At 42.6% G+C, this 13,337-nt stretch overlaps 2 protein-coding genes across 8 annotated transcripts in view; both read left to right on the top strand.

Moving 5' to 3' along the window:
- Positions 1-6,758, top strand: part of LOC108230619 (unconventional myosin-IXb) — a 44,693-nt gene extending 37,935 nt beyond the window's left edge. For 4 of the 6 annotated variants that reach the window (XM_025003952.2, XM_017406989.3, XM_017406987.3 and 1 more), the window contains 17 exons: positions 133-239; positions 676-788; positions 1,000-1,193; positions 1,283-1,390; positions 1,483-1,653; positions 1,734-1,775; positions 1,868-1,979; positions 2,062-2,135; positions 2,246-2,438; positions 2,534-2,662; positions 2,870-2,975; positions 3,159-3,290; positions 3,390-3,513; positions 3,709-3,759; positions 4,576-4,685; positions 4,780-4,919; positions 5,403-6,758. In XM_025003952.2, the coding sequence (XP_024859720.1) occupies positions 133-239; positions 676-788; positions 1,000-1,193; positions 1,283-1,390; positions 1,483-1,653; positions 1,734-1,775; positions 1,868-1,979; positions 2,062-2,135; positions 2,246-2,438; positions 2,534-2,662; positions 2,870-2,975; positions 3,159-3,290; positions 3,390-3,513; positions 3,709-3,759; positions 4,576-4,685; positions 4,780-4,919; positions 5,403-5,956 (2,460 nt within the window). In that variant the 3' untranslated portion in view covers positions 5,957-6,758. Of the gene's footprint in view, positions 1-132; positions 240-675; positions 789-999; positions 1,194-1,282; positions 1,391-1,482; positions 1,654-1,733; positions 1,776-1,867; positions 1,980-2,061; positions 2,136-2,245; positions 2,439-2,533; positions 2,663-2,869; positions 2,976-3,158; positions 3,291-3,389; positions 3,514-3,708; positions 3,760-4,575; positions 4,686-4,779; positions 4,920-5,040; positions 5,095-5,402 lie in introns of all 6 variants that reach the window. The other 2 variants (XM_017406991.3, XM_017406986.3) reach the window with 2 other exon arrangements.
- Positions 6,759-7,841: 1,083 nt separating this feature from the next.
- Positions 7,842-11,367, top strand: use1 (unconventional SNARE in the ER 1 homolog (S. cerevisiae)). 2 transcript variants are annotated; one of them, XR_005232779.1, is made up of 9 exons: positions 7,842-7,986; positions 8,961-9,010; positions 9,236-9,314; positions 9,480-9,632; positions 9,779-9,794; positions 9,905-9,935; positions 10,023-10,185; positions 10,449-10,731; positions 10,779-11,367. XR_005232779.1 is itself a non-coding variant. In XM_017407075.2 (8 exons), exons 1-8 carry the CDS (start codon positions 7,888-7,890, stop codon positions 10,629-10,631), a joined length of 774 nt encoding a protein of 257 aa, XP_017262564.1. In that variant the 5' UTR covers positions 7,842-7,887; the 3' UTR covers positions 10,632-11,367. The 2 variants fall into 2 exon arrangements, 1 of the variants encoding a protein (XP_017262564.1); XM_017407075.2 differs by having other exon boundaries at positions 10,449-11,367.
- Positions 11,368-13,337: the final 1,970 nt, after the last annotated feature.

Below are 13,337 nucleotides of genomic sequence, written 5' to 3'. Positions count from 1 at the left end.
CGATAAAACATTTCTTGTTTTAAAAGTTCAATAGTAAACTCTTTGCAGGCCACTTTTTACTTCAGAAAAACCTGGTCATTTTAATTTCTCCTCATGTTTAATCAATTCTAAACGGCATTCTCTGGTCTGCAGATTCTTTCCCCCCAAGAAAGTCACAAAGGAAGCTCCCTCTCAAAGAAGCAGCAAGAAGGTTTTGGTCCCCAGGATTTAGTCAACTCCAGCGCTTCCACTCCAGACAAGTACGTCACTGCAGTGGACTGATGTGCAAACATCTGGGCCCAATGTGTACACAAAGAGACACGCATTAGGCTTTTCAGGCATGCATTCAAAGGATTGATTTGAGCCAGTTAGGTGTGATGTAAACTTGAAGTAACACAATTTTACTAAACAAAATTGCCCAAAGGTCTCACTGTCATTATAATTTTCGAGGTATACAGACATTGATCATTTGAAAAACGTACCAATCAGAAATCAGATCCAAAATAATGTGGTTTAAATAGTTAAACAGTGATTAAACATTGTACTCATTTGCTCAAATAGGAATAAACGGAAATTAAACTCTGTTGTAATGAGTCATAAAGTTAGACGTTCAGTCTCATCCCAGAACCAAACCATTTTACATTTTTACGACTGGATAAACATTCTTGACAGTTTCTTGTTTATTCTTTCCTGCAGGTCAAGTGGATTCTTCAAGTTCTTGAAGAAACGATCCAAAGAGGCCCAGACTCCGGACAACGAAGAGCTGACGTTCGTTCAGGCTCTCACTGACAAGTCGGCGCAAGGGGAAGGTAATTTCTACAACCTTTACACTTCTTTTCCTGCTGCAGTCGGTGAACATTACACATGAAGAGATGTGAAATAATTATTCTGCCTGCTGAGCTGTGCAAAATTATGTTTCAGAATGACTCTGGGGTTTGTTTCTTCTACATCTGTTGATTGTGTTTGAAAAACATGCTCAGAAATAGACTGTATTTGTGATAAAATCCTTTTTTTTTTCAGTGCCTCCATCAGGACACCAGTCTCGGACTCTCCCTCAGCCCCACGGCGACCGTGCTGGAAGGAGTTTAGGCAGGAACCCCACCATTAAGATCAGTCGAGCCACACGGGTCTCTGAGCAGTGGAACGCCTCGCTGGACAGAGAAATCAAAAACTCCAACGAGCTGCGGCACCTCGACGAGTTCCTGAGCAACCAGGTGAGTAACGACTGAGTTGCTGACTCTGTTTTGGAAATACTTCAGTCAGATTTCCTCGACAGAAATACATAGTTTTTGCTTTTTTGTAGGTCAATGATTTTCGATCCAGGGGCAAGCCGCTGTCCAGTACAGAGTCCATTTTTGTCACAGCCACCTTGCAGTTCAGGGAGAACATCAAATCCATGTATTCTGTCCAAGTAAGTATGTGTGCAGACTTGAAACAGTCACATAATTCTTACAAATCTGAGTCTGTCTTCTTTATTTCATTTTCTGCTTGTCGTCTAAACAGAAACCTACCACCGGCTACAAAGGGCTAATGTCAGGCTACCAGAACAAAGTGATTCACTTGGCAGGGAGCGACTACCAACAAGACGTCCCACTCGTGGTCAACCTGTTCCAGTCAGTGTTGGATGGCTTCATCAGAGGAGAAATGAAGAAGGAGGAGGCTGAACCTGCAAAGGTAAAACCCTGAATTCATGACTACTGTTTGAAAAAAAAAAAAAAGGAATTATGTACTCACAGATGTGTCTCGTCTTTCAGCTTGCCAAAACTAGAAAAAAGAGGAGGAATAAACATAAAAGTGTAAGTTTGCAATTGAAAGCGATCCTTTAGATTGTCCACAGCAATGATTTTGATTCGGTATAAAATCTGACTGAAAGTGGGGTTTTTTTTAGGCGCAGTGCTTCCTGGATCATGGTTTCGTCAACTATCAGGTCAGCATCGTGCAGTCATGTGACCAGTGCAGCTCTTACATCTGGGTCATGGAGAAAGCCTACATGTGCACCTGTGAGTGAATGTCCCAACAAAACTAGAGTTTGGGAGTAAAACACAATACAGATGGAAGCTGTGTGTTTGTCGTTTCTTACAGATTGTAAAATGGTGTGCCACAAGAAGTGCCTTCACAAAATAAGCATTGACTGTTCTTCCTTCTGTGCCAAAAAGGTCCTTTTTCTTTTTAAATTCAGCCTTATATTTTTGCCATACATGACTGGGATAAGTTCAAAGTGTTGTTTGACGGGTTATTGACTTGCTGCTGTGTGGCGATTCCGCAGAGTGATGAGGTCGTCACCGGACAGCACTTTAAGGTGCGAGTTTGTCACCTGGTGAGTGAAAAGAACCCGGTGCCAGTGGTTCTGGAGATGATGCTGGAGCACGTGGAGATGCACGGCCTCTACACCGAGGGCATCTATCGCAAATCGGGCTCTGCCAATCGCATCAAAGATCTGCACCAGCGGCTAGAGACAGGTTAGACACCTTCAGTGTCACAGATCGTCACATAAATCCGACAGAAGGAAAACAGGACTTTTTTTTAAACATTTTTACCTTTTTCGTGCGTGTAGACCCTTATTCAGTCTGCCTCGAGGACTATCCCATCCACACAGTGACCGGCCTGGTGAAGCAGTGGCTCCGGGAGCTGCCAGACCCACTCATGACCTTCGTACATTACAACGACTTCCTTCATGCAGTGGGTGAGTTGAACGGTGTCCAGCAGGGGGAACCGTTTCCCAACAGAACCTTTTTTTTCTGCCTCTCCTGTCTCATGACTTGTTGTAAAATGTTTAGATTTTCTGTCAAATGTTTCTTTATTGTGGTTAAAAATTAAATGGAGGCCTTTTTCTCATCACATCAGACTGTTAATCTTCACAAATAAGGTTTTTTTTCATGTATTTTATTAGAATTGCCAGAGACCCAGGAGCAGCTTCATGCCATCTATAAAGTGCTGGAGGAGCTTCCAACAGCAAACTTCACCACATTAGAGCGACTCGTCTTCCACCTTGTCAGGTAAGGATTCGTGTCACGTCTGTATTAAAGCAAATCTTATCTAAATCAGCGAACAGAACCCTTCAGACTTTAGGTAGGGACTCTTCTCAGTGTAGTCTAGATCAGCTTACTCAACCCTTGAATTAATAATAAGACAAAGCAGACAATCAAGTGACATTCTTCTTTCTGAAAACATTCCTGCAGGGTCTCTAAAGAAGAGGCTCACAATCGCATGTCTTCCAACTCGTTGGCCATCGTGTTTGCGCCGTGTATTCTGCGTTGCCCGGACACCGCCGACCCGCTGCTCAGCATGAAGGACGTTGCCAAGACGACAACGTAAGGCCGCCACAAAATGAATTTGTTTCCCCGTAATCTTATCAAATCGACAAAAAAGCCCAACGTGGAATAAATGCCGTCGCTCTTCTTGACCTGTAGGTGTGTCGAGATGCTCATCATCGAGCAGACCAGGCGCTACAACGAGAAGATGGAGGAGATCGAGCAGCTCGAGTACGCCGAGGCCCTGGCCGTTAACCAGCTCAAACTCAAGAGAAAGAACACGGTGAGGAGCAAAGGTTCTGCTCGGTTCACACTTAGACCGGCTGCACGTGTGAACGTACAGTGAATAATTTAAACATAAAGGTTTATTTCACATGAACTGAGTTTTTCTTGCATCATGTAAATCAAACCCTTCGTCAGCTGTTCTCAGATTACTCAGGTAACATGGCCAATGTTCCTTGTTTTTTTGTTGTTTTAGCACTGCCTGCATTTACCTCTCAGGTACTCAGCTCCTTACAAAGGAGGGGTGGTATGTATCATCCAGTTCTCCGGCGCAGTAGATCCAGTAGTTGTTGTTTGTAGTTTGCCATGTTGGACTGCTTGTGCATGGCATTGGCATGTTAGAGTATGGTGATGCTCTGGCTGTTTTTCTTTTTTTTTTTTTCTTTTACTCATTTTCATTTGTTTTACAGTTATCTAAATGTAAAAATCATTGTTACTAACGGGGAGTAGTTTGCATATTGTCGTTAGTTGTTTTTGTGCAGCTTGTGATGTGAAGGTTCTGTTGTTATTTGTGTTTTCTGAATGTGAGAACAAGATGGTTCTGGGCTGCCGGTATGATTCCTGTGTTTGTCAGAGAGTGAATTGTACCAAAAATGTGACTTGCAAAGCTTGATGGTAATGTTGTATTTTTGACTTTGTGGTTTTCCACTACTAAATAGTTTGTAGTTTTTTTTAAAGGATCACAAAGCTCTGAAAGTCATATTATTTATTGAGAAGGCTGAATAGTGTTGATCAAGGTGATGTGTTGAACTCTGATGATTGTTTGAGAGGAGGTGGCAGGTTTGTTCATTAATTAAGTCGCTGCATTTAACCGTAATATTTTCATTCATCTTCACAAAAGGGCTGTAGGTGTTTCTGTGCAGATGCATGAAGATCAGAGGCACCATCCACCCTGCTTTCCTTTTTACCCCACTAACAGTTTTGGCTGATTTAGATTTTGGTTTAAGTGTAGTGCATCTTCATAGTCCTTTCACGTTTTTAAATAACTCCATATAATAATTTTCTACTGAAGGTTTTTGTCTGAAACTGAGTTTTCAGTGCTTGAATGCTGTCTCTTGTGCAGATGCATGAGAAGGCGAGTTCTGATCTCAGCGCGGTCCCTGAAAACGAGCCGCTGGACTCAGACACTGAGAACAACCTGGTGGAACGCATCGAATCCATCAAAAAGGAAAAGTGAGGACGCGCTGTTACCTTCTCTGCATTTATCCTTTCATTTATTTCTGTCCTTTAATGTGTCTGATGTCCTTGTCCTCTGCTCTTTCTTTAGAGAGGACCTTGCCGTGCGGCTGCCGGAGATGGAGCAGCCCGGTTCAGACCAGGAGAACTTGGACTCCGAGGCATCACTGAGCTCAGAGAGTCTCCTGGATGAACAGCAGCGCTCCTCTGCTCACAGCTCAGAGCCAGAAGGTTAGTACCGAGGTGCCGTCTGGCGTTTCCTTCCTTCTGCCCGTTCCTCTCACTCACCTGCGGGTTTCTGACTGGACCACGGGGCCGCTGCCTCGGGCCCTTGCTGTCTTTTGTGGTGCAGGTCTGGACCAGTGATGGTGATGGGGCGCTGATGTCTGCTCTTTAAACAAAGCAGGTTGGGGGAACAGCAACCGTGTTTTGTGTGTTTATGTTCCTTTAAATTCACGCGGCACAGAAGCATGCTCAAACATCCTTCAGAGTCAATAAATAAATTGAACATTCAGCACCATATCAAATCAGTTGGCTGTATTTTACTTTCCTGAACACATTTCCTTTTAGATAACATGGTTGCATGATCTTCCATTTCTCTTCTTTCCATCTCTATTTCTTTCTCTGCATTGCTGTGTAATTATTTTTGTAAAATTCCTTTGTTTGCCACTTGCTCAACTTCTCGTTTTTTTTTTTTTTCTCCTTCTCTGCCAGGACAAAGTGCCGCCCAGTTGAAGAGACAAAGGCAAGTTTGTGCTCCTAAACCAGATCTGGCCCAGCGACCTAAAGTTCTTGCTGGAAGCGTCTCTCTGTCAAACCTCACCCGTGCCGGCTCCACTTCCTCTGTGTCTAGCTCCGCCTCCTCGGCGTCCGAATCCTCCAACTCCTCCCTCAGGCCCGTTCTGCAGCGTCGCATCCCTGTCATCCCAGACACTGTTAAACTGCCCCTAGGTGTCTCGCCCCAGACAGCAACCTCAAACCCGGGTCAGGCTGGCACGCCTCCTGAAAACCGAAACTTGGTGCAGTCGTTGAGGAAAAGGGAGCAGCGCGGCCGCCGTAAAGACAGCACCCAGTCCCTTTACATCGACAAGCCAGAATGTGACCTGTTGCTCCATTTCTCCTCCTGCCCTCCCTCTGCTTCCTCCTCTTCCTCCTCCATCTCCGTGGTTACTCTCTCTTCTCAGAACCAGAAAGCCCCGGTGGAAACCCCCACGGTTCAGAGACGCTTTTCCGACCTGGACATCGCGTACATGGACGATGATGCCTGACCAGGCAAGAACCAACACAATGAATGATTTAAAAAAAAAAAAGGCAACAATCTACAAGTAAATACAAGAAAAGTCAATCCAGAGTTCAGAAGAGGATAAAAATCCCAGCACAAGAACCGGACCTGTATGTGTGAGCGGAACAATGAAATCATGTCTTCTGTCACTTCAGTCTTCAAGTCAGACTGAAGTGACAGTGAACAGTGGCTTTTACAGCTGTCACCAGAGGGAAACTAATCAAACTGTTGTCTTATTTGACAGTAAAAATAACTGGACAAGTTGTTGCCAAGCACCTTTTCTATCATTTTAATATATTGTGAATACTGTTGATGAATTCAGTTTGACTACAGGCTGTCTTCTGTAGCCTCTCAATGTTTTTTTTTTTTAATCTGTGCAACAAGAAAACAGCCACAAATTTCCTGTTTTTGTTCTCATAATGAGCAGAATGTGCTCAATGAATTGTTTGCTAGTGCCTTGATGTTATACATTGAGTTGATAAACTCACTTTTCGTACCGTAATTCATGAACAGTACTCGTAGAGAGGGGGAATAAAGAGGAGGACCTTTGTCTCAGATCGCTGTGTTTGTTGCCCTGAACTGACGCAAGACCCGTTCAGACCAAGGACCTAATCGTGCCCATTCTGTCTGAACTTATCCTTTACCTGCTGCACAACAAACACCAGATAGGAAGTTATTGTTTTCAGTTAGCAAAGGGAAACGGAAGCAGCACACGCCACTTTCTCCTCCGAAACAAAGACAAAAAAAAAACCAAACCGTGATGCCACGATGTTCTTCAAAAAGCTCCTTGAAGTCACCCTCCTTGCTGAAAGGATGTGATTTCTCTCAGCTGTGGACAGTCCAACGATGAGCACGTCCTGCTGAAGCGCAGCCGCGGCCAACGTTGTACAAAAAGAAATGTAATACTAATGTTTCTCTGTGACTGCTGAATGATGTTTTAGTTTGTCTGGATTATAAGGAAGATGTTCTGATGTGTAACAGAGTGTATGTTTGGGACTGAATGACAAAAGCTGTAACGGTTATTAGTATTAACATGGAAATACAGTACATGATGCTTGTAATGCCGGCTTCTGTGTCTTTTCATTAGAGATCAGTTTTGATTAGGAATTAATGATCCTAGACAAAAAGATTTTTGGTTTATTTTTCAAATTCCTACATTGTAGAATGATATTGGAGACATCCAGGTAATGAAATGACATGTAGAGATGTGACAAAGGAAAAACAGTGTTTACAAAACACCATTTCTAATTCTTTAAAGTAGCAGTCTTATGTAGAGGACGACATTGCTTTCTCTCATATTACACAACCATCGTCACAAGGCGGTTTACAGAAATGTTGAAACAGAGATCATCTCAGATGGGTTTAGGTTAGGTAATTGCGAAGGAGAGGTTATCTAATGATACTCCTTTTTTGTTAAATAGCCGTTTATGTCTGCAGTTATTGTCCTATTGGGAAAAGGGATTGTGTCACTTTGCACAAACCATATGAGATGGTGTGTTGCTACAAAATGTCATAAACATGCCATTAGGTTTTATTTAAATCACAGATGAGTAACTACACAGAGTCAGGCCCCTTTCTTTTGTTTATATTGAAGGTTGGCAATCATCTCAGTTTAGACAACTACCGGACTGGACTGAATGTGGGACAGTACTTATAAGAAAGGTCCCACTTTCTACTTTATAAATGAGGTTTTTACTAATAGGAATTGACCTTTAGTGGCATAATAAAAATAATAATTAGAAAACCTAAAATGACACTAATACAACAATATTTGAGGTACGACTGCTGAGGCCAAATACAAAAAAATCCGACAATAAGCCATGTTGATCCATTTAAACAGCGACAGCTGATGCTCCGCCCACCTCCTCTGCTTCAGCTCTGACGTCAAATTATCGCGACTGTGTGTCGGCTTCAAACATGGCTTCCAGGTTGGAGATAAATTTTATTAGGTTGTTGTCTCGCTGTGAGTCTATGGCGTCGGAGAAACGCGGGGAGACGGAGTGGAGGTTAGAGAAGGTAACACAGAACACGGTGAATCGGGATTACCGAGAGAAAGGCGTGTCTGACTTCTGTTTTGATTCTTGTTAGCTGTGCAGCTGCTAGCAGCTGGTTGTTAGCCACGTCGTCAGAAAACAGGGACTGTTTTTGAGCCGACTGTACTTTTACCAGCTGTATAGCTGAGGTTTCCCATGTTTTTGTTCACGAGTAACAAGAGGGGTTAGCTTCAGTAAATGGGCAGCAACAATCATTCAAAAGGTCACCCGAGAAATAAACATTTAACTAAGGTAATACCGTTGCTATTTGCTTATTTACCTATCCATCTACTTAAGTGAATTAAACTAAATCGTTTTAATGCCCTAGTTCCTTTACACGTACAAGGATATTTTACCTTCGTGTTTAGTGAATCTAAATACTTTCCACTCAGCAGGGTGTATGTTTACGTTATAAATAAGGATAAAGTGGAAGCTTAACTAGTTGGTCCAAAGAAAGGAAAACAAGTTATTGTCGTACAATGTGCACAACAAAAGAGCAAAAATGACCTAATAACTTCAATGCTGCTTTAATTTAAAAGGTGTCAGAACCCATCTTAATGTGTAGCCTGATGTGACATCACAAAGATGATATATGTGTGTTTCTTTATTTTTTCCCCCCACCACTTGATAAATCAGACCGTGGTTTTGTTGTGCCTCAATTGTGTGGTTTTAAGTTATACCGTTTTTCTTCTTATTTTTGTTAAATGCTTTTATTCTTCATTAATGTTATATACATTTTAAGTAAATGGTGGCACAGCACTGTGCAGAGGAAGGCAGTCATCTCATATCAGAAAATTGTCTGATAATTAGTTTTTAGAAATGAAGCTGTAAGCAACAAAGAAACAGCAAATAACAGCTCAGTGTTGTTAAATTCTTACATTCAGTATCTTTAAATTCTAGTATAATTTAAGTGAACTGTATAAAGATGTTCATCACTGTTTGTTTTCTTTCCTTCAGTATGTCGCTGCCTTGGAGGAGATGTTGGTGGCTCTGAGGAAAAGCCAAAGGTTGCACCAGCCTTTTTTATTTGAACTCTTAGAAACTGACATTCTGCTGCTTATTTACCCATTAGCCCTATGTCAGGGAGACTTCTGATGGAGAAGTTGTTCAACCTTTTTTTCATGGTTTCACCACATCATTGTGTTTATTTGTTAGTGTTGCCTGATTCCAGGTAAACAGGAGCAGCAGCAGCAGCGCTCTGCTGATGAACTGTTTGTGTTTTTTTCCTCCAGCAAACCAACACAGGAGGTCCTGACTGAATACACGAGAAAAGTGGATTTTCTCAAAGGGCTTCTGGAGGCAGAAAAACTGGTGAGGTTTGAGATCAGTTTCATCTTTTTATTCATTTATATCATGTGTTTAATCTTTCTTTAAATGTGCATCTTGTATACTATTTTTTTTTGGTTAGGTTAGGAGATTTTAAGCTTTTATAATTTTGTTTAAACAGTTTTCTGGTCTCTTCCTGCTCTTCCTCAGCTATCACCAACAGAGAAGGCCTTAGCGAATCAGTTCCTCGCCCCCGGCCGCACGCCCACGATAGCCAATGAGAGGATGCCGGCCAGTAAGACGGTTCACCTGCAAACGAAGGCCAGGTGTACAGGAGAGATGAGGGACGAGCTGCTCGGCACGGTGAGAGGGGATTCACTGTTTGTCTGAATTTTCTTTCTTTAATTTAGAAAGATCTCTAACAAGTTCTGCTTGAGTAGTTTGAGCATTAGATTTTAAAAGCCTGTAGAACAAAGTTTGACTCAAGTATGTATTTTCTGTCATTGCAGCAATCGTCTGGTAAAGGTAAGAATCATTATGAAAACCACCAACTTCTTGTTTTCAGTTGTTAGACTTGAAGCTCTCGTTTAAATAAAAATGGTCCTTCTTTTATTATTATCTGTTCATTCTTTCAGGCACATTGGATGGAGATCTTAGAAACCGAAGGTAAAACCTAACATATGATGAATATAAGATGGTGTTGGTCTTTTTCCCCATGAAATCATCTTAAAAAAATCCTTCAAAACTCTGCAGAGGTCTCCCTGTGGACGAGCGTCAGTCTGCTGCCGAGCTGGACGCCATCTTGCAGCGCCACCATGACCTGCAGGAGAAACTGGCAGAGGACATGCTCAATCTGGCCAGAAATCTGAAGAACAACACTCTGGCGGCACAAAACATCATCAAGCAGGACAACCAGGTAGCTTTCTGAGCAGCAGGAGAGCTGCTGAACCGAAACACGGCAGGAGGAATTATCTTAACGATTAGATTACCATTCTCCAACCTTTTCTCCTTTTATTGCCACTTGTCTTTGCTGATTCTATCCACAAGTGGGCAGCAAAGGATTCCCAACCAGCTTCCAGTGATAAGCCTTTAAGCCCTGCACACATGAGGGGTTCTTAATGTCTCTGGGTAGAACTTTTCTCCTGATCCACATCTGATTTGTCTCCCTCTGCCTCCCAGACTTTGACCCAGTCCATGCGTCAGGCAGACCTGAACTACGAGAAGCTGAAGACGGAGTCGGAGCGCTTGGAGCAGCACACCAAGAAGTCTGTCAACTGGCTGCTGTGGCTGATGCTCATCCTGGTCTCCTTCACCTTCATCAGCATGATCCTCTTCATCCGAATCGTCCCCAGACTCAGATGATGACTGTGCGCCAACCTGAACTCTTCTGTGTTTACAAGAGCAGCAGCTGCGTAGGCCTCCTTAGAGATCAGATGTCTAACAAACTGAAACCTTTCAGCCTCTGAAGGTGGACGCTCTTCCAGCTTTGAAACATTCAGCAGGACGTGAATGGAGGTGAAGAGCTACCTGATCTGGGGCCGGGAGCAAATTTGAATTTAGAAACAACAAATTGAGCCTTAGTTATTTCCATTCATCTAGAAACTGCTTCCGGCTCTCATGGGTCGATTTAAATCTTGAGTCGAGAAGAATTTGGTTTATTTAAAAAGGTCTCTTTACTTTAACCTCACAGTTCAATGTTTAGCTCCATATAAACGTTTAATAGCTCATATATAACACTTTAAAAAAGGCGTTGTAAATAGAAATACTGTCTGGACACTTTGAAAACTTCATTATTAATGTGTGTAACAGCAGCCTTCTGTAGTTAGTGACAATCCGCTTATGACACTAAAGGTTTCAAATGAAATGATACAGGTAGTTATCAGGTTTGTTTCTCTGCTGTTTGTTCAGTTTGGTTCATCGATTCTTTTGAGACTTTATCTGTGTTTGGGATTGTTTCTGTGATTCCCGATGACGTCTGACGCCGCTGATGCTGAAGGAGTTTTTTTGTTCTCATTAAATACCTGTAACGCCGTGTTCTCGTCCACAAAGTGTCCATTTAAAATGACAGCACAGACAATTAAAGGCTTCTCTAGGATCATCTTACGTTGAAAAATGATGGACTAGCAGCCATTTTGGTCAAAGCTCAACAGTAACGTTATGGCAGAATGTCATGCTCAGAGCATGTCTTCTGATTGACTCTCAGCTACTACCACATCACATTTTAGCTCAATATCTATAAATCTGACTGGGTTGTACTCAATTTTGTGTTTATTTTATGTCAGTTGGCTGTGGTGGCCATTTTTAATTGGGTTGTCTCCAAAAGTTAATCAGTCGTAGATTCCCATTCAGGGATCACTTTCTGCAAGTTTGATTAAAATCCATCCAGTGGTTCATGAGATATTTTGCTAACGCTCGAGTCAAAGCACATTTTATTAGAATAGTTCAGTTCTAAATCAGTGTTTTGATCATTTATCTGTTTCCATGTGACCCGATGGGAGAAACACTGCAGTGACGCCGTGTGGCCTCCGAGTGTCAGCGATGACCCGCGGGTCACAACAGACGACGACCTCTGTGACCCCCGGCGACCCGATCAGCCTTTCGATCCTAAATTAGGACGGTTTGCTGCAGAAAAACTGGACCCGGCGAGCCTGACGGGGTCTGGATGGAATCCAGCAGGAATATGGTGTCAGAGCTGGATTTCCCTGTCAGACCCTGAAGGAGCTCTGAGGACCTGAGCAGCTTGTTCGGGCTTGCAGCTCGGCCTCCCGTCCTCCCCGTGGCTGCTCCGGGTGTGTATTTTAGGACCCCTGGGGGGTATTTAGCCCGCTGGAAGCCGAGGTATGCAAGCCAACACGAGACCAAATGAGGCCGTGTCAGAGCAGGAGGACGATCCTCTCTCAGTTGAATCACAGCTGTTTGCGCCTCATTTTTCCTCCAGCTTTTTGTTTCGTGCTCCGCCTGTGTGGTCTGCAGCGCAAACACGACTCCATCCCCGCTGCGGGTTCTTAGGTCCATTACATTTTTTATTATCCCATTAGCAGAAAGAGACGGTCGGTTTCCGAAGAGTCTGAGACGTGGTGATAAGTCTGCGAGTTCCTGGAGTCAGAAAATACCTCCGTGAGGCTCATTAGGACTTCTCCTAACCTTTGACCCAGGAAACCTGAACAAGTTCCTTCCTGAAGTCTTTTCTCACAGTGCGGTTGACCTGAAAATAGTGACGCCTGCACGTGTTTGTTAAACTTAGCCTCATCAGTTCAACAACAGCCTTTCCTAACAATGCAGGGCTTTCCGTTTTCTTCCAACGGAAGAATGAGCTGAATTTATACCAGCAAAAACTTTAAAATGCATCTGAAACGCAACTCAGAACTTACAATCCAAAAATATTTGCTTATGCTTCGTACTTTAATTACTAAGTGGAGGAGGGGAAGGCTTTTAAATCATCCAGCAGTCTAAAAACACAAAGAATCATCCTGAAATCGGCTTGTCAGCTGACAGAAACTTAGCAGCTTTTAAAGAATTTATAAACTATTTTTTATCATTTATATTACTTCCACAACATTCCCACACAAATACAACTTGTCAGCAAAATTTCTGCTTCTCATATTAGGTTTGATCGTGAGAAAATGAGCCAGATTTTGTGACAAAAATGAAAAGTTTCTCATCCATACATTACAAATCCTCACTGTGAGACCAGATTTCCTTTTAGCTGTATCCTTGATACCAAACTGCTTGAAGTGCGTTTGTTGTGACTGAGCTACATTAGAAATATTCAATCGATTCCTTTCATTAGTTTGAGCTTTCTTTAAGGGAACGAGGGACACATTATTACGCTTCACAGAAAAGCTCATCCAACACCTTTTAATTTAGTGTTTAGCTGCAGCAGCTCTGAGGATTTGGGTTGCCTACAGAGATGATGGACAGAGTTTTGTTTTTTTTTATTCTCGTCTTTTTCCACACTCTTTCTTGAGAGCAAACGAGGTGAAGAACCTAACAGGACTCTAATAGGCAAAGAGTTATAGTGATTACTGTATTTTTGCTTCTGCAGTGAACACTGGTGGGTAGAATAAC

This window comes from Kryptolebias marmoratus, linkage group LG24 (assembly GCF_001649575.2).
Source record: "Kryptolebias marmoratus isolate JLee-2015 linkage group LG24, ASM164957v2, whole genome shotgun sequence".
NCBI lineage: Eukaryota > Metazoa > Chordata > Actinopteri > Cyprinodontiformes > Rivulidae > Kryptolebias > Kryptolebias marmoratus.
The sequence above is the reverse complement of the archived record's forward strand: the minus strand, read 5'-3'. Positions and strand labels throughout refer to the sequence as shown.